The sequence below is a fragment of the Homalodisca vitripennis genome, chromosome 5 (genome assembly GCF_021130785.1).
Source record: "Homalodisca vitripennis isolate AUS2020 chromosome 5, UT_GWSS_2.1, whole genome shotgun sequence".
NCBI lineage: Eukaryota > Metazoa > Arthropoda > Insecta > Hemiptera > Cicadellidae > Homalodisca > Homalodisca vitripennis.
The window spans coordinates 23,639,874-23,666,790 of NC_060211.1; the positions used below are offsets into that span (position 1 = coordinate 23,639,874).

General features: G+C 33.6%; 1 protein-coding gene across 1 annotated transcript in view; it reads left to right on the plus strand.

The window, feature by feature from the left end:
* Positions 1-26,291, plus strand: part of LOC124361851 (S-adenosyl-L-methionine-dependent tRNA 4-demethylwyosine synthase TYW1-like) — a 39,046-nt gene extending 12,755 nt beyond the window's left edge. The window contains exons 6-13 of the mRNA XM_046815883.1: positions 6,103-6,303; positions 7,394-7,622; positions 10,573-10,750; positions 12,376-12,511; positions 13,545-13,655; positions 15,879-16,046; positions 22,197-22,301; positions 24,548-26,291. Of these exons, the coding sequence (XP_046671839.1) occupies positions 6,103-6,303; positions 7,394-7,622; positions 10,573-10,750; positions 12,376-12,511; positions 13,545-13,655; positions 15,879-16,046; positions 22,197-22,301; positions 24,548-24,655 (1,236 nt within the window). The 3' untranslated portion in view covers positions 24,656-26,291. The remainder of the gene's footprint in view (positions 1-6,102; positions 6,304-7,393; positions 7,623-10,572; positions 10,751-12,375; positions 12,512-13,544; positions 13,656-15,878; positions 16,047-22,196; positions 22,302-24,547) is intronic.
* The last annotated feature ends 626 nt before the right edge of the window (positions 26,292-26,917 follow it).

The following is a 26,917-nucleotide window of genomic DNA, read 5'->3' on the forward strand; positions in this document are numbered from 1 at the left end:
GATGAGGATTCCGATTTAGACATTTAATCAGAACATAATTAAAAAAATATATAATAAAAAATAGAAAATTAATATAAACTAATAGTTACAAGATTGTACAAATCCAAGTGAGCTTTGAAGTTCTTACTTTTGTTGGTAAGTAGCACCTTCGAATGTCAGTGAAAGATTTTTGTATCGTTTACCACATGTAAAAATAAATACCTTATAAACTATGTGTTGTTTTATTTTTACTCAGAATTAAATGCTCTTTCTTTTTTATATTTTGGATTTTGCATATCACTAACAACAACAATTTCACAAATCAAAAACATTGAACTAACTTTTCTTTTTTCTAAAAAAATTTTTTTTCATGAAGAGGTAGAGTAAGGGTATTTTTTTTGTTTTAATTATATTATGTGAAAAATGTTCCTAGAACAATGCTGAATAAAGAAATATATAATATGACATAGGTACTTTATAGTAAACTTGTAATAATAAAATAAATATAAGGCGATGTATGAAGTACTAAAAACACTCTGCCACTGAGAGAAATATGACCGCCAGTTCCAGGGTTAACTCAATAATTACCCTAACAGCTGCCAGTATATTATTATTACTGTTTATAAGGTGAAAGTAATATAACACAAAAGCCATTTTTTCACAAAGGGCTGTACATCTTTAAAACTTTGAGTGCTAGCCCTAAATAACATGTAACTCTATAGAATGCTGGGCGTTTTTGGTGGTTTTCAAAAATGTATTTAAAAAAAAGTATTTAAGGTATAAGAAAAATACTTACATGCCTTAATTCAGCTTACTTTCTTCTTTCTTGTAACGTGAGAATTGTTAGTGTTTTTTTCAAAAACTACACATAAAAAATATTTTTGAAAAACAAATAGGTACTAAAAAAAAAATAAATTATTTTTTGAGACAGTTTTTTTATCTAACAAACTAAACTAAGCATATATACAATTATTTACAATGACCCGTTTACAAATATAAACTGTCCTTTGAATAATACAAATCATGTTATTATGTTTTGTAGTTTTTTTTTGTGTGGTACACCTAAAAAACATATGTTTTTGCACAGTGGGCTGCAACGAACGTCATGTCAGCGGCGAATTGTGTGCTTTGTTTCTTTGTCATCAAGCTCATTCAATACATCTGACGCTTTCTAGCGGTGAATTGTGTTACTAAAAACCCAAATAACATTGTAGAGTAGGCAAAACCCGTTTAAATACGGACAATGTAATATAATACCAATTGAAATGACAACCACGTAAAACTACGGGATTAGCATTCTTCAGAAGTTTCGCTGTTCCGTAAAATTACGGGATTAGCACTCTAAGTGTTAACCACCATTTAATCAGTATGCAGCAGGTAGTTAGGGTCTTTCTCAGACAAGATTATTCGACAGATCATCTACCTGTAATAATAAGAGTAGGACCGTGTTTATAGTGTAGTACATTCTCTGTAACTCTGCAAAAGCAGCTATTTGTGAGTAACTGTGTTGTATTTGGAACAAAGATAACAAGTGAAGTTGTTTGCATAGATGGGGTCATCCTTTTTAAACGTTATGGAAACGTATTAACGTTTTAAACGTATGCTGTATAAAAAACATGAATTAGTATGTCATCCTGGTCACTGAATTTTGTTGGGTAGTTTGATAAAACTTTTATGAAAATAATTTTTTACAATTTTAGTACTGGGGCTATAAATAAAAACAGGCTCCAAAAAAATGACTGCATAGTCCAATTATCAACAATAAACAGTTGTAATGGAAGACTGAAGAGGAGGCAGATGGGAAATATTACACCATTGTTATGAGACTTTGTTATCTATGATTTCTCATGCTATAAATACATAACTGAAAACAAGAGAATATATTACCTCCAATATAACTACAGTTTATTCCTGTCACAATTTAGATAGCTGGACTGTATACAGAGTCAGCATTTGTGTTTTGACAAGATCTAAAAAGACAACCCAAAACATGGTTTAGAATTGTACAGTAAGTCTTGAAATTGACATATATATATATATATATATATATATATGATGGTGGCTGGTGTTTTAAAGGTCCATTTGGATTCCTGGAATATCCAGATTAAGATCAGCCTGTTATTGAAAATTTTCTGTTCAAATAGATGTATTATTTAGTATTTTGTGCTGATTTTAGCGTAAAGTATTGATTGTAAACTAAATTCTTACTGATGAAAGATTAATTAAACATTTAAAAAATGTAAAAAGGGTAAAATTGTACAATAAATTAATAGTTTTAAACATTTTGTGTACCCTCAAACTAAATAGTTAATGATGATTTCTCTCCCCAAATAAGTTAATTGATACATTTTTGTTGATTACTCTTGCACTGCTGTCAATATTATCAGTACTAAAACCATCATGTTATTGTTATCATCTCAACCAACCAAATTCTGCCCAAAATCAATTCATTAGTAACAGGATTAACAGCCTATTGTATAAGTAGGTAATTGAGATGGACATAAAAAATTATTCTCCTTCTGATACTGAAAACAGTATTGTTTATTTTTAATGAGTGCTTAATAATTTGCTTTAATTAATAATTTTAGAATTAATTACCGAGAATACAGAGAGCTATATTACTCATCAGAATGGTTCAACCGAATAACAACAGTTGAGCTTGTAAGCCATTTCTTTGTGTTTCTGGTTAACAACATATTCCGAAATTGGTTTAACCCTTAAAGTACAGGGAGGTACAGGGTAGCTCTTGGTGCATTGAGTGAGATACAATCCTCGAGTGCCAGGGTCTGTATGTTAGAGGACAGTTAGATATAGTGTCAGCCACTCTAGATCTTGGTACACTCAGTGAGATACAATCCTCGAGTGCCAGGGTCTGTATGTTAGAGGACAGCTAGATATAGTGTCGGCCACTCTAGATCTTGGTACACTCAGTGAGATACAATCCTCGAGTGCCAGGGTCTGTATGTTAGAGGACAGCTAGATATAGTGTCAGCCACTCTAGATCTTGGTGCACTCAGTGAGATACAATCTTTGAGTGCCAGAGTCTGTATGTTAGAGGACAGCTAGATATAGTGTCAGCCACTCTAGATCTTGGTGCACTAAGTGAGATACAATCCTCGAGTGCCAGAGTCTGTATGTAAGAGGACAGCTGGATATTGTGTCAGCCACTTTTGATCTTGGTGCACTCAGTGAGATACAGATACAATCTTCAAGTGCCAGTCTGTATGTTAAGAGGACAGCTAGATATAGTTCAGCCACTCTAGATCTTGGTGCACTCAGTGAGATACAATCTTCGAGGGCCAGAGTCTGTATAGTTAGAGGACATCTAGATATAGTGTCAGCCACTCTAGATCTTGGCACACTCAGTGAGATACAATCCTCGAGTGTCAGAGTCTGTATGTTAGAGGACAGCTAGATATAGTGTCAGCCACTCTAGATCTTGGTACACTCAGTGAGATACAATCCTCGAGTGTCAGAGTCTGTATGTTAGAGGACAGCTAGATATAGTGTCAGCCACTCTAGATCTTGGTGCACTCAGTGAGATACAATCCTCGAGTGTCAGACTCTGTATGTTAGAGGACAGCTAGATATAGTGTCAGCCACTCTAGATCTTGGTGCACTCATTGAGATACAATCCTCGAGTGTCAGAATCTGTATGTTAGAGGACAGCTAGATATAGTGTCAGCCACTCTAGATCTTGGTGCACTCAGTGAGATACAATCCTCGAGTGTCAGAATCTGTATGTTAGAGGACAGCTAGATATAGTGTCAGCCACTCTAGATCTTGGTGCACTCAGTGAGATACAATCCTCGAGTGTCAGAATCTGTATGTTAGAGGACAGCTAGATATAGTGTCAGCCACTCTAGATCTTGGTGCACTCAGTGAGATACAATCTTCGAGTGCCAGAGTCTGTATGTTAGAGGACAGCTGGATATAGTGTCAGCCACTCTAGATCTTGGTGCACTCAGTGAGATACAATCCTCGAGTGCCAGGGTCTGTATGTTAGAGGACAGCTAGATATAGTGTCAGCCACTCTAGATCTTGGTGCACTCAGTGAGATACAATCCTCGAGTGCCAGAGTCTGTATGTTAGAGGACAGCTAGATATAGTGTCAGCCACTCTAGATCTTGGTACACTCAGTGAGATACAATCCTCGAGTGCCAGAGTCTGTATGTTAGAGGACAGCTAGATATAGTGTCAGCCACTCTAGATCTTGGTGCACTCAGTGAGATACAATCCTCGAGTGTCAGAGTCTGTATGTTAGAGGACAGCTAGATATAGTGTCAGCCACTCTAGATCTTGGTGCACTCAGTGAGATACAATCTTCGAGTGCCAGAATCTGTATGTTAGAGGACAGCTAGATATAGTGTCAGCCACTCTAGATCTTGGTGCACTCAGTGAGATACAATCTTCGTGTGCCAGAGTCTGTATGTTGGACAGCTGGATATAGTGTCAGCCACTCTAGATCTTGAGGCACTCAGTGAGATATAAATCTGAAGTATCAACAACTTTTGAAACTGTTTTACACTGTACATGCGTTTTTAACAGGCTGACAGAGACTATCATATAGTTTTTAATAACTGAAAAATTACTCAAGAAATACTAAATTTGAATATATGCTTTTTAGAATTTAAAGTGGTTTGGTTTACCCTTATAACATTCAACCCTAGTGAAATTCCTGATGTTCCCATTAGATACGAAATCAGTTTAGTTTGTTATAGTCTCCTTCGATACCTGTTGGTTTTTTATGTGTTATATTCTAGTTCAGAAGACTCCAAACGGATTTGTTCGAGGGCAAAAATGAAATATTTTGGTGACAGGTGGGCCAAGATCTTTTACAAGTATTTTATTGCTAGATAATATGGTTAGATATGTATACTGATCATTCTATAGTAAATGAGAATAATATAGTAGGTTTCTAAAGAAAACTATAAAACATTTTCGTACAAAATACATTTATTTTGTATCTACTAAAATTAATATTCTTCGCAGTTGTTGATAAAACATTAGTCATAATTTCTATTTAGCCACTCCTTGTATGTGAGAGATTTATAAGATTATTTTTGCCAACCCTTGTATGTGAGAGATTTATAAGATTATTTTTGCCAACAGTGTCAGCCTATCTTGATTTGAACTTAGACACCCCTATTACCAAAATAGTTTTTAGAAGTTCATAACGAAGTTTATTCTCACCTATTGAGATGACAACTCTTGGTGTTAATTGCGTTTTGGAAGTTACGTAATCAACACTAAAAAGTTTGGTTGATGTTTCCAGGGTTAAATTCCTAAAAAAACAAAAATAATTTCTACTTACATAAACTCCCTCGCAGTTCTCGATTTTCCAAACTCACTTTATCTTGCCACACTTGAAAACACCTTTCAAATGACGTTGAAAATCCTATTGTTGGAACTAAAAAAACCTTTCATTCTAATTCCAAAATATGTAATTTCCGAGCCCTTTGATTGGTCCAGCACGCAGGCGCTTCAGGCAAGATTCTTTCTCTCATGACACCAAAAATTGTTGACGAACCAAAAGTACAATACAAATCAAATAAAGATTCAGCCTAATTCAATGTTGCGGGAACCAGTTCGGTCTAAGGCAACTGCTTTTATTAAAAAAAATTTATTCATTCAACAACCTTTGTTTAATGATTGTTCCTAACCTGAACTCCGATCCTTGTAAGAATATAACATGTTTTCAACCTTACAATCGACAGATTCAATTCAAACTTACAACTATTGAACATTCTTCTATATGAATATTTTCTTTCATTAACTATTTTTTAAATTGAAAATTAAATATTTATTTAACTTTTAATTAACAAGTAGCAGAATGCTACATTTGTATACAAAACAGAAAGGCTATTCATACAAAATGATCTGTGGAACTTGATCTACTTTGAATGTGGATCACCAAAATCTAATTATTTTTAAGATAAATATTTTATCAAAATATTTTTAGAAACTCGTGCTTTCTGTAAATCTATAGCCGTTTGCTACAACATTGCTCTTGATTTGAAATTCTATTATCCTTTTTGTTTAAGATAATGTATAGTACAAAATTTGTTTCTTCTGGATTACGTTATTGTATGCATAAAATAAGCCTTGATTGTGGTGTTGTAGATTGATGGGGAGGAAGCACTGGCCAACGGCCTGATGGACCTGGAGGAGTTGGGACCGGCCTTACGGCAGATGAGGCAGCAGACCGCAATCACACCGGTCGTCAAGGAGATGATCACACCTACTCTGCGTCAAGCTCTCACCAAACAGGGCTACAAACTTCTCGGCAGTCATTCCGGTGTGAAGATGTGCCGGTGGACCAAGGTTATTATCATTCAGTTTTACATTCATATTTCCATTATTTTAGTTTGACATTTTGAAACTGTGTGACGGATTCAGTCCTTCTTAAAGAGGTTCTTAAATCACAAAAATCATACACATTTTATGATAAAAATTATGTTAACTGGCTGAATTGGAATTGAGAGCAATAACAACATACTGCACATGTCAGTTTCTGTTGTTTAGCTTTATTTAAGATATATTATAGTTATTTTGAAAATATACAATAAAGCATGGTTTTTCATATTGTATATTAAAAAAAAGTGTTGTTATAAACACACTACGTGTTTCGTAACAGACTTTGCTAAGGTTGCAAGCAAAATTTCAAACTTGTAACTCATTTCATTATTGAAATGTCCTGCGGATTGATAGATAGACGAACGTACATAAAAGAAACTTTTATTCCCTCCTGGCACAAAAATGAGAAATTGTGGCAACCTACTGAGGGATAGGATTCAATTAATTCTCAGCCAAATTCTACGGTTTGACATGCACCATTATAGAACTAATTCTTGTGTAAGTAGAAATTTAAAATCTACATAAGAAATCTTTCTCGAGTTACCTCCCTAAATGATACATTTACGTTTGTGTTCATTAAGTCAGGATTCATACCAGTGTTCAAATAAAAGTTCTGTTGAGCTATGGAAGGTACTACACTGCAAGAGTGCGCTGAAATCAGTGGAACTTTATTATTTTTCTTATTCTCTATGAATAAAAGTGTCAGGTGTTAAAATATCATATGATTGTACTCAAATTTATTTATTTTGCTATTTTCTCGTTTCCTTTTTGATTAATCATAAGATCAATATAGAAGTATTTGCTAACGCTCAGCCAAATCCCATGGAGTGATATGCACCATCATCAAACTCAGTGTTTCATATATAAAATGGAATCTCTGTAGGTCAGTTCACCTTTGACCTGCCAAGGTACATACATTGTGTGTGTATGGAATCTCTGTAGGTCAGTTCATTTTTGACCTGCCAAGGTACATACATTGTGTGTGTGTGTGTGTATGGAATCTCTGTAGGTCAGTTCACCTTTGACCTGCCAAGGTACATACATTGTGTGTGTGTAGGCCATGCTACGAGGTCGAGGGGGTTGTTACAAACACACCTTCTACGGTATTGAGTCTCACCGATGCATGGAGACTACGCCCAGCCTCGCTTGTGCCAACAAGTGTGTATTCTGCTGGAGACACCACACCAATCCTGTCGGCACCGAGTGGCGCTGGAAGACTGACAACGCTGAGGACATCCTGAGTGATGCTCTCTCTGCACATTACAACATGATTAAAGAATTCAAGGGTAAGGGATTTACTTTTCTTTTTTATTAACCCATTGAGGAAACAATTAACCTACCCTCTCTAGGATTGAATGTTTGAATTGATTTAGGCAAAAATGCATGCATGTACTAAAATAGTAATAGCATGAATTTGGTTACAGATAAATTAGTACATTCTTCAGGACATTTTAGTCCATTTGATTGCTCTACAGTAATGTTTGTTGCTTTCACTAAATATTTTGTATTAAATTTGTTTTAGTATTTACAGAATTTTTAGTAGGAAAAACAAAAATCAAAAGCAACTCAATATTTTATTATTTTATTTGTTTATCTGTTTCAATGATTTTTAAAAATTTAAACAGCACAATGTCCTTCACATGGAAATCCAGTTTTGATTGGATTACTTAATTATGAAGCATAATAACAAAGCATTTTTTTAGCTTTTTGATGATTTTATGACAAGCTCCTGAATTAGTTGTCTGGGAGATGGGATAAAACTGTTTGTTACATTCAATTGTTATTATTAAAATGATAATTGAAATAAACTATTTACATTACATACAATGGCAATTAATTTACTTTTTATAATTCATTTTTTGTCAGTCTTTGAGTATCTTTGATATCTCAATATCAATCACTGTCCAAGTATCTGTCTACTTCTGAAGTACCCAAATTGTCTTGTTCCATGAAGTAGCAGATGAACTAAAAACTCATTTACAAACATCTATAAACAGTTGAACACTAAACATTAAGAACATGATACACAGATTGTATGCAGAACATTGAAGTGATGAAAATTGAGCACATGGCAAAATGTTAACAATAACAAGACAAGCTATTAGTTGTGGTTCTAGTGTGCAAACAGTAACAAAACAAAACGGAACAATTGGTCGTAAGGATTCAGGAGGGCACACAAGTGCGATCTAGCGGAAACAGAAACAATTACATGATCGTTAGCGTGTAGAAAAAGGCACAATGAGTGCAGCTCAGGGCAGATTATTCAGTCCCGCTCGGCCGCAACAAGTGACGCTCAGGCATGTTCCCCAATGGGTTAAGACCTGGCTGTATGATGGCTATCTCGATTTCACTTAAGAAAAACAATGTTTAACAATGTAAATACTTATACTTTGTTATATTTACAGGATTATGGGAAGTACCTCATTTTAAAGATACAATCAATAAACATTCAAATGCTTTGTAGTTTTTTTATATTGGTATTGATTATCCTGAAACGACTCAAAACGTTTATACTTTGTTTACATATTAAAAGAAGCATTCATATTACAAAAAAAACCACAAAACGGATGGATGTGTATTAATAATATCTTAATAAGTCGTCTTCCACAACTCTGTTGTTAAAAAAGTAAGGGCATTAAAGTGTTTGATGTTTAATGTTGTCAAAGAATACTTATGGGGCAGAAGTCAAAATGGCTACCAGTTAAGAAGCCATACATAGATAAATTTGAATTCTAGTGGAATTTCAAGTTTAATCATCTGTGAGCTATAAATACAGTTATATGTTACAATTAACTGAGTCTTCTTTTATTGTACAATACGTTTACAAATTAACCCTTTCAGTGCAAGTTGTTTCTATTTCATTTGTAGTACCTCTATAACTTATCCCATACAGGCTGACATTTTACCAAAAGCCAATACATGAACTGAACTAACCTTTTACATTGTTATTTATACTTTGTACTGCTGTTAGATTGTAAAAAACAAAAAATACAACACTTTTTTAATTATATCGCGATGTTGAGAGCATTTTTATGTTATATAATTTTGCGTTTTTATTCATTTAAAGTGTTTCCAAGAATTATTAGTTATTAAATTTATTTTAAAAAGTGATGAGTCCCATAAGAAACCTTTAGAAAATGTTTGTACCAATAATATGTCCAAGTGTCCATGAATATAGTGTTGTAGAGTTTGTTTAAAAAATTGTCTGAGTAAGGTGTTGTTTATGTTTTGAGTTTCCTTTTAGTAAGTAATGTTTTATTAGACATAGTTTTGCATTGTTTTTAAATGATCTTTATCATTAAAAAATTAAAATTTCAAAAAAATTAAAAAAGCTTTTTATGGTGTAAAATAAACTTTAACTGAATATTCCCCCAAAACACTGTGTTTTTAGCAAAAAACCCAGCAATCAAATTTGTTCAAAGTGAACTTTTTTCAAAACCTTGCGTTTTAGTAAAAATAATCTCTATCACTTAACTATTTTTTTTACAAGTTGGTTTATGATACAATATTAGATTATTACACGTGATTTTGTATTTCTTTAAATGCTCTTTATCATAAAAGTATTGAAATTATAATATAAGTATATAAAAATCTAAATATTACATAGTTTTCGTTACATAATTCATTTCACTTTATAATTAGGAGCTTTTTATGACTAAAAATAAATTTTATATTAATTTTTTTCTAAAACTTGTGTTTTAATCTGAAATCCTCTGGCACTTTTCGCATAGTCACACAAAAAATAATGCGCTTTTCAACATGGATTTCTTCACCTCTGACACTAAAAGGGTTAAATAAAAATGTAATGGAAATCAATTAAATGATGTTGTGTCTGTGTTTACTTTGTTTGGGGGCTAATTAAATTGGAGATAATAATATCATATCTAAATTTTATACGTTTTTGGCTTAATTCACTGTTGCTATTATTTTGAAGCTAGACAATACATTTGATTTACACAGTCAATAGGTTTTTAGTGTTTTTCTTAACAATAACATTACAAAAAATCCTTGGCAATTTCATCTGCTACTTAACAGAAATCTTTCAAGCAGAACAGAATTTACAAACAATTATTAGATATTTAACAATATAAATAAAGTGTAGATGAAAGTTGTAAGTCTGTTAGTTATTTGTACTACGTATTATTGTTAGGTTTAAACCTCTTGGTAGGTAAAACAAAAGAGATAACTATGAAGAGCCCATCAAAGAGGAACTGATTACTACTCATGGTTATGCAGGTGTGCCGGGGGTGTTACCTGAGCGGCTGGCAGAAGGGATGCAGGTGCGACACTGCGCCCTATCTCTGGTCGGGGAGCCCATCATGTATCCTCATATCAACACCTTCGTCCGTTTACTGCACAGACAACGCATATCGTCCTTCCTTGTCACAAATGCTCAGTTTCCGGCAGCCATACGGTAACTATCTGGCTCTTGTGTACACTGATAACACATGACTTGTATATGGCTTACAGCTTCTACACAGTCCTATCATTGTGTCCTACTTCTTTTGGTAAAGTGTAATATTGGATGATTTGAAAAATTGTAATTACATAGTCAATGCATGGTTAACATCAATTGAATAATATTGTAAAAATAAATAAGTGTGTAAAACAGTATCTGATTAATTAATTTTATTAGATGTGAACAATAGTATAAAAAACCAGATTTGAGAATCATGAGATTCGGCCACGTCATTAATAATTATTGGCGGATCAAGAGCACACAAATTACCGATTGCTAAAACGTGTTTTTACTGCACTTTGATTTTTCTATACCTAATTAATTATTGTACTTTTTTAAATAACATTGTGCTTGCAGTTGTGTTCTTTATTTTATGTTCACACAACGGAGTGAGTTTGCTGCGTTTATTTGCAGACAAGAGCTGATCGATTTACTGCAAATTTCTAATCACGAAAACGTAATGTCTTTGCACTTTGTGTATGAAAACCTGATAACTTAATTAACAATTAATTATCATTTTTAAATAATATTTTGCTTACAGTAGAGATTTTGTACATTTATTTTTGTACATTGCTGCGAGTCTGCTGCATCTATTTGCAGACAACCACTTATTGGTAGTACATAAATTACCGACCGCTAAAACGTATTGTTTTGTATTTTGTGTATGGGGAACAGTAGATACATAAACTAATTAACAAATTATCATGCTTTTGTTAATAATGTTTTGCTTGCAATTTATATTTTCTATGTTTATGTTTGTGCAATGCCATGTGTCTGCTGTGTGTATGTTTGGATGTCAGCAGCTAATTTATTTTTGTTTACTTCACAATTTTTGTAGTTTTATGAATATTTCCTGTATCAAATATAGTATGTTTATGTTTTAATATTTTTTTATCCTGACTAAAGGTGGTTGGAAAATTTTCAATGATTTTGAGATTAAATTAAGTTTAATAATAAGTGATAAAAATGTACGGCCATGATATTTTGCAGATTAAAAGCATATATTCTGGAAGCTCATATTATAATCTATCAAATTAACTTGTTGTAATCTTTCAAATTACAATATTATAATGTATCTAATTAAAGTTGAAGGTAGGGGATATGGCTTTGTCCTTCTTTGAACCTCTGCAAATCCCTTTACAATAGAGTGATATTCTTTTATTTTTATAAGACATTCTCCAAAGGTTTAAGAATGACAGAAATTGGATTAGTATTGATTTTATTTAAATCATATTTAGATTTAAAAAGTTATTAGGATTCGAAATTAGAAAATCAGGAATTGATTGTGACTGGGAATTTGATTTTGGATTCATAAGGGCTGGATTCTTCGATCACTATTCTATGATATTTAAATATTATTTGTAGTATTAATTATAAAGCTGCCTGAAGATGAAATTTTTGATTTTGAAAGGCCTTGTCCTAAAAAAGATATTATTGGAAATTTGTTGTCCGTAATGGAAGAATGTTGAATAATTATGTCATCTTTATAGTCTTATACCAAAATTTATATACTATGTATATTTGTTTTTAAATAGAAATTCATTTTGGTTTAATGACTAAAATAATATTGTGTATGAAAGGGACCTGAGCCCAGTGACACAGCTGTATGTCAGTGTCGATGCCAGCACTAAGAGCAGCCTCAAGAAGATAGACAGACCACTGTTCTCAGACTTCTGGGAGAGGTTTCTAGATAGTCTTAGAGCACTTTCAAAAAAGGTTAGTATCGTTCCGAATAATACTGATAATATAGTTTTATTAATTGTTTACGATCAAAACAATATGATTGTGCTATTATCATATTATTTTGGCGTTTTTAAATTAAGTAGAAAACCATTATGCTGCACTTGCTTGTTTCCTTAATATATGGTCTCATTATTTACAATTTTTCTATAGTGCAACACTACTATAATTTTTGGTAGCAAACATGGTATATATAAACACTGCTATAGCATACCATATAAACACTTTCACTACCAAGTGACACTGTGACTGATTTTGGATGATGCACCATATACTACTACTTGTAACCAATAGTAGTGAATTAACTAACCTGTCGAATAAAGAGTTTTGGGCTTTAAATGTCATAGTCCTTTTCTCCAGACAAATTTCTATATTTTCAATATATAATGAATAAATTTGACCTGTTATCATATACTCCTCATATAAGTCAATGCTGCAAAATTGAACTTGAATATTAGTGGATGTTGACTACACTTTTATGATAAACATTTTTCCAAGTGTAGGTTGATCACCCTGATCAATATGTTGTCAATTACAATTTTTGCATTGGTTAGGTAAAATAATGTGAATAAATAAGAGGGTTAACCATAAAATAATCACTGTTTTTCAATAACACGAGAAATAGGACATAGTGGAGTAGCATCTCTATGTTGACATCAGTGTGCACAGTGGTTCAGTATGCTTCTAACTGTGTAAGGCAGAGTATCGTACATTCGTTCGTTGTCCAGTTCTTACCTTGAAACATGAGTGCCGTGATAGAAAATTCCGCCAAGTATGAAGTATGTGGTGTAAGATTTCTTGGGGTGAAAAGTTCATTCAGATTCATCTTGCATTGTGTTCAGTTTATGGCTCAAACATTATAATAAAGGTTTAGTTTATCAATGAACATGATTTTTATGGAAGAACAAACATTTACGATGAATTGTCGCAACATTATAAAACCATTGTTAAGAATCTATATTAGAAATTCTCTCAGAATTTAATAACACTGTGTTGTTTATATTTATAGGGCCAAAGGACGGTCTACAGACTTACTCTAGTCAAAGCATGGAATGTTGAGGAGCTAGAGAGCTACTCACAGCTAGTCTTGTTGGGGAAACCTGACTTTATTGAAATAAAGGCAAGTAAAAATAGCTCTTATGGTTGTTGATTTATAAAGATTTTTAATTTTCATCTTATGGTGTTGTGCTGTAATTCATCATCATCATCATCATCTGACGTTTCCGTTATCACGGGTCGTCGTACACAGCCTCCTCCACTTTTGTCTATCATTCCAGGTCTCCTCTTCCTCCACCTGTATTTTCTGTAGTCCCCTTCTCTCTATGTCTCTCCACACTTGGTCCTCCCATCTTCCTCTCGGTCTTCCTCTTGGTCTTCTTCCTCCTTCCTCCTTCTCCAGTGCTATTCTAGGCATACTTACAATTAATTGTCGTAATTAATTGTAAGTCGGATTCCTGAGAGATTTAGTCAATGGATTTTTCATACAATGGTTAGAAGTAGTGGTGAGTCAAAGCCGAATTCCGAACCTTGAATCCACTGAATCTTCAACAGAGATTCGGGTTCAAGAATTGATCAACAGGATTTGACAATCGATCCACGAAGATCTGCCATATCAATAATTATCGTCTGGTGAAGTTACGGATTGCTAAAACATGGTTTTGTTATACTTTGTGTATGAAAGCTGAAGATAGGTAATCTATTTAACAAATATCACAGTTTTGTAAATAATTTTTTAACAGTTAGTATAGTCGTACATTGCCACGAGGGTCCTGCATCTTTTCGTGGATATCAGCTGATTGGCTGTATGCAAATTACCGATTCAAAAATCAAGATTTTGCTATACTTTGTGTATGTAAAACTGTAGAGAGATAATCTAATTACCAAATTGTTATAGTTTTGTAAATTATATTTTGCTTGCTGTTTTTGTTTATGTTCATGCAATGTTACATCTGCTTGTGTGTATGCACAGACACCAGCTGTTCAACAAGAAACAAACAGGCACTCAATAATTTTTGTTTACTTCCCAATTTATGTAGTTGTATAAATGTTTCTATAAAAATACATGTAATGTTCATACATGATTTTTTTTGTACATAGGGATGGTTTTGAAATTTTTTACACAACATAAAACTTGCCACAATTAAAAAATATATCACCCGAGGGCAAAACAGCCATAAAGTCATTGAAATGTAACATAAATATTATTATTTTACCTTCTGATTTGAGGAATTCTATAGTAATCTTGAATAGCAGTGATTATATTAATGAGGCTAATAGGCAACTACAAGATTCTACTGTGTAGACAATATTGAACAATATTATGATTTTTGTGCATAAATGAGAGAATATCTCTTAAAAAATGGACCCAAGCAAAATCTTTCAAATAATATAATTAAACATTTAATACCAACAAAGTCATACCTATGTGTATATACAGTTTGTGTTAGAAGTATGGATACACTCTGTTTGGTTCTTGATGGATATAAAGATAAAGGGATGGAACTTCGGGACACCTTTCTAGAAAAAAGAAGTGAACTTTTTATAGTCACTGTTACAACTATGCCCGTTTCCATAAATATACGCTTTTTGACATATTTTCTTGGCAATAAGACTCAATATTGGTAACTGCTAGTAGATTATAAAATTATTGTATTACACATTTACATGTTATATCAGTACTGTAATACATATAATAGAGCATAAATATATAGATGAGATTTATTGAGAATTTATTTTAGTTTATCTAAGAAAAACTTTCCAGACTCGTAACACGTTCACAATGGCGTGACCCACGGTAGGTCACGGCCCTTTTTTACCGATGGTGTAATGTGCTATTGCTAAAATTACAAATGCGCGTTGTGCTCCACCAGTGGATCATGCAACAAAGATTTTCTAATACTCTGAACATTATCCGGCTGAACTTTAGATGTTGAAAATATGTTCATGTATATTATTTATCACTTCACAACATGTTTATTGAAAAAAAACGGGTATTTTTCATGTATGGTCAAAATTTGCATCATTAAAAAAATACGATAAGTTTGGCTGTTATGAACATGTTAATAGGTAAAATGTAAATTTTAAAAAATTTAATTAGTTTATAATTATTTAATTCCACAACGTTATAGAGCTTTGTCAAAAAATGTAGTCTTCTTTTAAATAAATTTTTATTTTCTGTTTTTAAGTGTTCAGATAAAATGTTGGACTTTATTGTATCTTATATTGTAATCATGAATATTTGTTATTGTTGATTTTATTACAAAATTGGATTCTTTTTAATCCATCATCGGAATTCATTTCGTTGAAGATTTTATTGTAATAATCAATGTCATTTTCTTGACAGGGAGTCACATTTTGTGGAGGAGGAGATGGCAACAGTTTGAAGATGGAAAATGTTCCTTGGCATGAAGAAGTGATAGAATTCTCCAAGAAAATTGCTGCCCTGTTGCCTGACTATGCACTTGCATCAGAGCATGAGCACTCAAACTGTGTACTTATTGCTCACAAAAAGGTGCGTCCTGGTTCACTCCATTAAAAATAGTCTAATGAAATTGAGGTGTTTCAGTAACATTTGAAATGGTGAATAAATTATTGTTGTCTACTAATAGAAGACTGTCATCTTCATTAATATCAATGAAAGTTGATACCTTTATTATCATTGAGGATTTAAGTAACTTACCAAGTCGATTGCTTGAAATGTAGCAGAACAATTAACTTGAATTCAAAGTAGTAAAGTATATATTACACTTACCATTTACCATTCCTATTCTTAATTAATCAGGATTGTATTGCTTAGAGAACCAATGTTCTTGGATATATTTCAGATCTGAAGTGGCTTGTGTTATGCCAGAAAGATCCTCAAATGGTCAAAATTGATAGTAACCCATTGACATGTTATGACGAGAGTGAACCACCGGTGATATTGGTACCACAATCGTACTCTAGAGTTAACTGTAATGGTTACCTACCATCTTCCTTTTTGCCCTATAAGAACAATATTAAACTTCAAACACTTTATTTTTGATTTTAGCCTCATAGTAGACGTCTCATCTTAAAGATGTAATTAATTTACATCTATATGTTTTATTAGTTCTTTTATATTTGTATTGGTTATGCAGAAAAAGTATCAAACCTTTTTTGTACTTCATTATTTAAATATTCAAATTGTATATACTTAAGTAAAACAAGGAATTTAGATGCGTATTAATTGTATCTTGAAAATGAATCATCATCCATAATACTACAACCAAAAAGGGGTAAAAGGGTTTGAATTTTACATTGCTATTATGAGGTGAACCTCAAGGTCATTTCACTACAGTCAGTGGCTCTTAATAAGACAGTATTACTATGAAACTTTTGACTATGTGGTTGTATCGTTGACTACATAGCAGAACTGAACAGGTTTGAACTTTCTCTAATCCTTATATTTAATATTTTCTGGTTGTTATAAAAATGTAAAATTTAGTTTTATCTATTTTTTTTTGCCAGTTGATGTTTGTTTTGATGATTGTAGGGGAGGGAGACTAGCAGTTGTAGTCAGAATAGTGTAAAAATGGCATGCAGGCAAAGCAGTGGAAGGAAAAGTTAAAAATTGTTGTTTATATTTGTAATTTTGGTCAGAAAAAAACTAATACTGTGTGCCACAAACGTTTTTTTGTCGGTGACATTATTCTATACTTATATATTTTGCATGTGCATTATTTGTGTAATATGTATATATATACTATATATTATATATAATATAAATTATAATTTCAATAAACATTGAATCACAAAAAGTAGTTTGCTCCGCCGGTGAGTCGAAACCGATCCTCTCACTTGCCAGGTGAATGTGCTACCATTACACCACAGAAGCGCTGACTTTTTTCCGATTCAGTTTATTTTTGTATTTGGCCGTACCTGTCAAATGTGCGTTTAAATAACAGCAAACTAACATATTATCAGGAAGACCAAATAACCTGTCAAAACGACTTCTATTTTACATTTAAACTGTATAAATGGCAAGAGCCTTATTTAACCTATTGTGGATCACTGACGAGCTGGGCTCGTCACGCAGCGGGCCCGGGCCTAACGGCCCCCCGGGTGGCGAGCTCAGGTCGCAAAAAGCGGTCTCTGCTTTTAAATTTCCCTCCAAATAGTTTCTTGTTAATGTCTGGTTAGATCGGGCGATCGTCTACACTTGTCTACATAAGAGTGTTTAACCCTCCTCCCGGGCAAACGCCTCGGCAGGGCGCACTGGCGCTAAAGTCCAAACGCCTCCAATCGCCCTCCACTGCTTTATCAACGCCCATCTGCTTTGTGCTGCTGTCTTAAAACGATTGTTTGCTGGGAACTAATACTGGAAATATTCTATTGGCAGTATCATTGTTGTTGCCTTGTTTATTCATAGTTTTTTATGACTAGGGGGACGCTATCTAGGATTAATAATTTGAAACGATTCATTTCATTACTTCATTGACGGTGATCTTGTTGTTTAGTAGTTAACAAAATTCTTTCTGACTTGTGCTGCTATTTTAACATTAATTTGATGAACTATTTTGGGACTTTTTTATAACCACTTAGTTTACTGAAAATCATTTCGTTAATTGTTTTCGCAGTCTTTACACTTGGTTCTGTACTTCATAAATGGCAGGTTCAAGATGTTTGCGTGATAGCGAAATTGATATCGCATTTTTTGACAATTTGAAGTGGATTGATGAAGTTGATGGTTTCAGTGACGATGAAAGTTTCCATGAATGTAGCGATGTATTTAGTGATGAGGAAATTCACCATTCTAACCCATGAAGATTAAGGGACACTGATGACTCGCCACGTGATCTGGCGCTGCCTCGCGCCCGACGGTCACCGCGACCCGTGTCCCAACCATTGCCTCGCGCCTCTGGAACCAACGGCCGCCACTTCGGGTCCCTCCCGCCTGTCTGGTCAAGACAAAGATAACACGTAGACAAAATCTTAGTTGTTATCTTAATTTTTTTTATATTTATAACCCTTTATATACAATAATTTATACAACGATTTAAAACAAGGGGACTTTTCATGTAAGTTTTGACTGTTTTGTTTGATTTTAATTTACCTCATAAGGTTGATATGTTTTTTAAATAAATACAAACGTTATTATAGGAGGATTTTAATCATCTTTGTAACGATGTACAATAAATAATAGTGTTTTATTAAAATAAAGTTCTTAAACGTAGTAAAAACGCGAATAAGTGTGCCCTCGCGGCAGAGCGGGCGATTTTAATTCAAGGGATCCCCCCAGTAAAGCGCCAAAAGCACGTCGCCGGTTAATTCGACCGGGGAGAGGGTTAACAACGGTCTCTACGTTTAGAATTTTCAAAAGTTTTATAAAATAAAATCCTACAGTATCGCAGTTGTATGTCGAAGTTGAAAAAATCATTCATATGAGTTTACTCTCTGCTTTTTAGCGCTTCTGATTGGGTGTTTTCCTCAGTTGTTATTATAATACATTTTGAGGTTAATGACACAACTAAACGAACGCAGGACGTACATGTTGGTGGTTTAGTCTAGACAATGGCCCGGGATGTTGCGATCGATTCACCCGAGCCGCGTTGTTATTTGACTATGATTCAGAACATCATCCTACCACACAACGCGCACGGTTAAACGTGCTCGCGTGTTATCGTTCCTACATCACGGATACCCCAGCAGGCCCATGTTCACCTTCTGAAACGATACCTTTGCAAGCTGAATTTTTCTAGTATGCAATAGCGAGAGATACATGTGGCGCACCATTGCTGTTCGTGAAGCGGCCGCTGACCGTGAATTAATTCCGTGCCCCCCGCTGGTGCCCGCGCGCCAAAACAATACTATCTGCATTGGGGGTTTAATTTCAATAAACATTGAATCACAAAAAGTAGTTGCTCCTGCCGGGAGTCGAAAACCCGGATCTCTCACTTGCCAGGTGAATGTGCTACATTACACCACGTAGCGCTTACTTTTTCCGATTACAATTATTTTGTATTTGGCATCGTACCTGTCAAATGTGAGAGATCCGGGTTCAATTCCCGGCGGAGCAACTACTTTTTGTGATTCAATGTTTTATTTGATATTAAATAAGGCTCTTGACAATTTATACAGTTTAATTTATAACAGGGGTGTCCAAAAAGTCCCGGGGTCGGTTAAATATTTTTCAAAATATTTGTTTCAAATTGAGCTACAAAACCTTACACAAAGGTTATTGGACATAAAAAATTTATTTTATCACATATTCAGTGATGTCCGCTACTCCCTCAGGGGGGCCCCCCCAGGTGCCTTCTTGCTAGGAGTTCAGAAGAAAATCTTAAATGTAAGCATAGGTTGATATGCATATCAAATTAAAAGGTATTTATTAGTAGAGTACAGAGCCGCAAAAACCTCCGGACCTCAAACAGGTAACCGAGTCAAAAATGACAGCCCGTTCAAAGAATGGCTAGAGTTTGTGTCCAAGAATGTCCCGGGTCGGTTTAAATATTTTTCAAAATATTTAAATAGAGCTACAAAACCATACACAAAGTTTATGTGGACATAAAAATTTATTTTATCCACATATTCAGTGATCCGCTAAACTCCCTCTCAGGGGGGGCAAGCCTGCTAGGAGTCAGAATGAAAATCTTAAAAAAATGTAAGCATAGGTTGATATGCATATCAAGATAAAAGGTATTTATTAGTCCAACACTCGCAAGTACAGAGCCGCAATACACCGACCTCAAAAAACAGGTAACCGAGTCAAAAATGACAGCCGTTCAAAGATGGCTAGAGTTTGTGTCCAAGAAGTCCCGGGTCGGTTAAATATTTTTCAAAATATTTAAAATAGAGCTACAAAATCCTACACAAAGTTACTGGACATAAAAAAATATATTTTATCACATATTTCAGTGATCCGCTACTTCCCTTGAGGGGGGCGGTCCCACTAGGAAGTCCAGAACGAAAGTCTTAAAATGTAAGCATAGGTTGATATGCATATTCAAATAAAAGGTATTTATTAGTAGAGTACAGAGCTGCAAACACCCGACCGCAAACGGATAAACCGAGTAAAAAATGACAGCTCGTTCAAAGATGGCCTGAGTTTGGGTCCGTTTTTTTATCAACGGAACTTTTAGACGGAGTTTCACCTACCTTGACATGCTCAGAAACCGTTAATACCAGCTCTTCGAAATATTGTTGGTGAAAACATGGTTTCATAATCTGGTTTCAACAAGACGGAGCACCCCGTTGCACTACAGGAATATTGTAAGGGATTACTTAAATGTTATGTTCCGCTCAAAGATGGATCGCATGGAGAGGGCTGCCAGTGAATGGCCCGCTCGTATTCCCCACCCCCGACTTAACTCATTTGATTTCGTTTTCTGGGTCTTATCTTAAAGATAGAGTGGTTATATATGAAAACCACGGGATTTAGAAGAATTGAGGAAACAGGATCTTAGAAGAAAGTGGTTGTTTGGAACGTGAGGAAACAGAACTACAACACGCTGTGGAGTGCCTTTTATCACCGATTAGCTCACTTGTCAAACAACAGAAGGCGGACACTTCGAGCGTTCTGTTGTGAAAATGGCACTATCAGTAAAAGTAGTAATCTTCTAATTGACTAAAATCATGGCAGATAATGAAACTTATTATTCTATAACAATAATTAATTGTAAACAGTTTTGGGTTAGCTAAAGTTAAAAATCAAAAAGCTCAACATTGTATTTTTTACATTTAACCTAAGTTGCAAAACTCTAGCCATCTTTGATATGACTGTCATTTTTTGACTCGTAGCTGATCATTGAATATGTGTGATAAAATAGATTTTTATGTCACAGTAACTTTGTGTAAGGTTTTGTAGCTCTATTTTAAATATTTTGAAAAAAATATTTTAACCGACCTGGGACTTTTTTTGTACACTCTAGTATATATATAACTATATATATATATATATATATATATGCATACATACATATGTAAATTATGTATTTAATTGTATATATGGGTCATTAATTGTACAATTGGGTCTTCTTTCTTTTGAGTATATTGTTTTCTGATTCCCAATAGAACAAATACAATTTTGTAAGCTTTCAAGTATCTTTAAAACTTAAATAAACTATTCCTAAAAACAAACTTATAATTAATTTTATTGAAATTACTAATTTTCACTTGAACTCTTTTTATTTTTTAAGTGTTACAATAATTTATTCATGCATAAGCCTTTTGATTATTTCAGTTATTTTAAAACAATTATTCAAACTTCAGAGATTTTAATTGAAGTATGGAACCGATATTATTGGAAAGAATTCAAAGTAAAAAAAATCATGTTTTCCATCTCACATCATCATCCATGCTTTGAGATCAAGACAAGAGTTCAGTTTCACAGTAATTCATCTAAAATTACCAAAGGATATAAAGTGGAAAGTTACTTTCTCCATCCTAAAGCATGAAGCCTTCTTCTTGGCCAATCACAACAAAGCTTTTCATTACTGGTTACGAAATAGAACCAGTGTCTTTCCCTACAGGAAGGTTATCATATTTCTTTGCTTTTTAACCAGTTCCATCTCTTTCTTCCTCTTCTAATCCCTTACATAAAAATTAACTTTAATTTTTCCTGAATTGAATAGTGTTACAATTACTATTCTTTATATAACCAATCTTCAATATATTGTCCTCATATCGATTGTATCTGTTACAGTTCCTCGTGAATGGCCAGTGGTGGACTTGGATAGATTATGATCGGTTTCTAGAGCTTGTGGATAAGTTTTATGAAACTGAGGGGAGAGAGACTTTCTCAGCAGAGGTAAAATACTTGTAGTTGTTAAATGTTTAAAGTAGGGGTTGGTTGATTGTGATATTAAGCATTATTACAATATACAGGATTTTCAATATCATGGCTCTTTTCACTCAATTCCAGTATGGTTCTTTTCAAAATATTTTATTACAAAATAATGAATAAAATCAACAGAAATGCTTAAATATGCTTGAAAATCACAGTTTCACAATACCACGTCTAGTCATAAGCTAAAAAATCAGTGTTGCACATTTTTTTTGTTGTTGTCTTAGGACAAGAAGCTTATAAAATTGCACTTAGTCCAGTAAGAACCTTTGCGCTGCTTCCGGAGTGATAGGATATTCAGGATGGGTAAGGTTAGGAAGTAGGGGCCGCCTCCTATCGAGATCCATGAGGAAGAATTAGGGCACTACATCTCAAAGTCATCCCGGAAGAAGGGGAGGCCAGCTCTGAACCAGCCTCTCCAGTCAAAGTAGGCAGGGGGTAGCACACCCTTGTTGAGGTTAACAAGAACCTCTGAGGTAAGGGAACAAACCCCACCAACTCCAACAGTCATCTTCCACAGTAGACGACCTATCGAATTGCCCATGAACCCCAGAATCTCAACATTTGCGGTTAGTGATGTGCCGCTGAGTGATACAAGCTTATGGATCTCAAAACATGTGTATATTTAAACCCTGATTATTGGAACTTCATTTTCGGAAACCCGGGTTATCAGAAACTACTTGATAAGTAGTGAAAACTGTTCCAGTGCCCTCGAATTGAGAAGTTACAGAAAGAACAAATAATTTAGGCATGTGGCAACCTTAATATTATTTTGACAGTACTAAAATATTTATTACGGAGGCTGTCAATGGAGGACAATACCTCAACCACCTCGCTGCAACCCCCATGTTTGAAAAAACGAAGAGTAGCACCCTCCTTCTCCTGATCATCCAAGCTTTCACCATCCATGCCTCCAGACATAAATGTACCATCAGTAGATGAGTCATCATCCTTCCACCACCACGCCCCCCCATACTGCCGCCTCTGCGTCCCTTTCTTATCTAATCTTGGAATTTTAGTGTCGCCCTCGCCAACCCTGCTGGCAGCAGCAAAACCTGTTTCCCTATTATTGCTCATTGCTTGTATTTGCAATAACGAGTTCAGTGTCGTTTACTCCAGCTTCTGATTTCAAGAGCAAATAATTTCAGCCCCTATTATTTCTTATAATCAAAGTTTTATCTATCTAATAAAAAAGCTACTCTGGGAATTAATACAAAAAAATCTGGGAAAGGGAAGAAATGTCACCTGAATAGCAGAAAATAATAGTATATCTTACATACAAGAAAGTTGAAAAATTGTGGTAATTACATAGATATTATCCTTAGTATAACTTACAAAGTTGTATCAAAGATTACAACTGTAGTTTGTAGAATGATCTAGATTATTTCTTAGATGAAATAATTAAAGAACATCAATCAGGAGTTTATCATATAATAATTTAAACTTAGAGAATGTCTGAACCCATCTATGCAAATTTGGCATTCAAAGTTTAAACATGTTTTAAAATCTCAGCTTTCAATTGCTGTCAGTACACTATGATATTTTTAACAATGGTTTTGTTATACTTCTATAACATGGTGCTGTTATACATAATTGAAGCTCTGTATATGATAATGTTCAGCAGTACCATTACAAAATTAATAAATGACTTTTTCAGACATTATAGTTTTAAAGAATTTTAGGTCATATAGCAGTTCGTCCTAATCCCTTGTCGCAGTTTCTTTTGCTTTTTTGTATTTACCAAATCAAGCCAAACTTCAGTGAATGTGTTTAAATTATTTATTTTGATAGAAAACTAATAATGTGGACACATTAAAATTCTCTATCATCTTCTCCAGTGTGGCTAATTAGTAATCATGTAATTGTGGAATTCATAAATATTTTCATTAATTATTTCACCTAAAACTCAAGTTTGTTTCGTAGGTAACTTCAGCAGACAATGCATGGTATTTAAAAGTTTTTTTTTTCGACAGCATTTATAATAGTATTTTAATAGATTGGTGTATCAATTTGAAAGTAAATTTTTTCTTTGATAAACAAACCGTAACAAAATGTAGACGTTTGAAAAATTGAAACGATAAACGCTAGAATTTATTGGACTGAATCATTTCAGTAGTTTTATAATACTGTATAGATGAGAAACGTTTGCAATAGAATCCTTTTTTATGGGTGTAAATATTCTGTGCCAAATAGTCATGAATTGTTTGCAGGATTATATGATGCAGACTCCATCCTGGGCTGTATTCGGAAGTGCAGAGAGAGGGTTTGATCCTGTCGAGACAAGGTGGCAGAGACGGCCAGCAACTGCGGGCTGTTAGACTAGTGTGGAATCTCTACACTAAACATGTCAGGTCAAGTTTTTTCTACGAGAGGCTAGAAACAATTAACTATTTTATTTGTAGGAGACCAACAGCTAAGTTTATTTTTGTTATATACAAAACCTTTTATCTAAGTCACTAATGAAGGTTAAGTGATAAAATGTATGAATCACCAAGAAAAAGGAGATGTTCAGTTTTTATTTAAGTGCTACAATAAAAACTAGTACTGCCAGAAATAAATTATAAATCAGTTCCTTTGGCTAGCTCAGGTGTAGCTGAGAAAACATAAAACATGTTTTACATAACACTACCTCTATACAAATATCAGTGTAAAACAATTTTGTCAAAGATGTTTTTCTTTTTACAAGATTATTTTATAAACAATAATCACCCTCCTACTGGTCAGTAACTCATTTTGAGTTCCTTTAGGTACACTCAGTAATAGGAAGCGACTCATGTTGAGTCACTGTGTCAACTCTGTTTAACCATAAACTTTAATTCCGACAAGTATGATGTCTACATGTCCTTAATGAAATCAACTAGTCCAAATAACTATTGAAATTTATGATAAACCTCATTGAATTATATATAAATAAAATATTTAAATTGTGCAAGATTTGAAAATAAATTATTGAATTTGTAAAAAGAATTTACCAACTTGAAAACCGTTCCAAAATGTTTACAGAACTGTTTATATTTTTGAAGTTTTCGGCGAAGACTCAAATTTGCACTCACTTAATAGAACATCAATTTTTGATTACTGTGGTGTAACATTTGTTGCGTTTGTGTGTAAAACAGTATTTTATATTGATCTAACAAACAAAAAGAAAAAATATATTTTTGGTCAATTTGTCACTGTTTTGTATAAGTTATGTAAATCTTAAATATTTTCACACAGTGCACAGTGTTTTATATTTTCTTATTGGATGATAAATTCTGGGTTATTTTATAACTGGGTATTTTGGGTTTTTCCAAAGAAAAGTTTGGTACAGGACTAGGGAGGTCAATATTTGTGGTTTTGTGCTGAGATTGACTTGTTGCTAAACTTGTTCAGCAACCACTAGTTTTTGCAAGGTAATATTTTGTATGAGTGCTAATATTTTGTCCATACGAAATTATATATAGTAAGGGTGCCTTTTTATATATATAAAGCATGTACATTTTATAACTGTTTACAAAACCCCCTTGCAAACTGCCCAAAATGGACTTCCCAGTAGAGAAGTTACTATAAGGCCAGTTAGAGAGTAAACTAAATTCAAGAATGTCATTAAATAACCTAATAAGAACTAAAATTCTAGAATATCTATCGCTTATAATAATATTTAAATTTATTTCCTCACTTTATTTGTTTCAATTATTTACTGATTTTTGCATTATATTGGGGTTATCAGGACTCCACTGTTATAAATACAACATGACTTTGTATTCTCAAGAACTTTCTAGCCCCTTTCTTCTTGTGACGGATCAGAAATCTGGAAAGAGTGTAGTTTTGTAAGAACGTGAAAGACTTGTAAATATTTCTTTTATATTTGTTGTCGAAACAGCTGTTTTGTACAATTAGTTATCAGTTGAGTTTAATTTAAGTTTTATTTAATTGATTCTGTTCAATAAATAAATAAAAGTACTAAAATTAAAAGTGTTTTGTATTGATTTATTCTTAAGCCCTTAAACAGTAGGTTATGTATATACCTATAAAATGAGTAGATTATTGGCTGAGCATTAGCAAAGCCTATCACTCGAGAGGCTGGTAAAATTTAATTTCTGTATCTTTGTCTGTCCGCACGATATCTTGAAAATGAACTGATGTAGACTTAAAGTTTGCATGAAGCTTCATTTCTATTTAGGCAACACTGGGCTCGATCATGGTGCATGTCACCCCATGGGATTTGGCTGAGCGTTAAAAAATATTTTTACATTGGTCTTATGAGTAACCACGATGGCAACAAGAAAATAGCACTATAGATTTGTAAATAACTGACTGAGTACAATCATGTGAGATTTAACATCTGACACTCGTGTAGAAAAGGAAAAAATAATAGAGTATAAAGTCAATGTTGAAAGTATGTGACAAAATTTAATTTCAGTGCACTCTTACATTGTAGTCCTCTCCTTAAGTTTTATTATTTGAACACTGACTGTTATGAAACCTAAATTAATGAAAAACGTCTGTGGATGTTAAATTTTGCATAAAACTTCATTTCCACATATACAAGAATGAATTTAGGGTAGCCACCCGACCGCAGAAACTAGGAATAAGCTGGA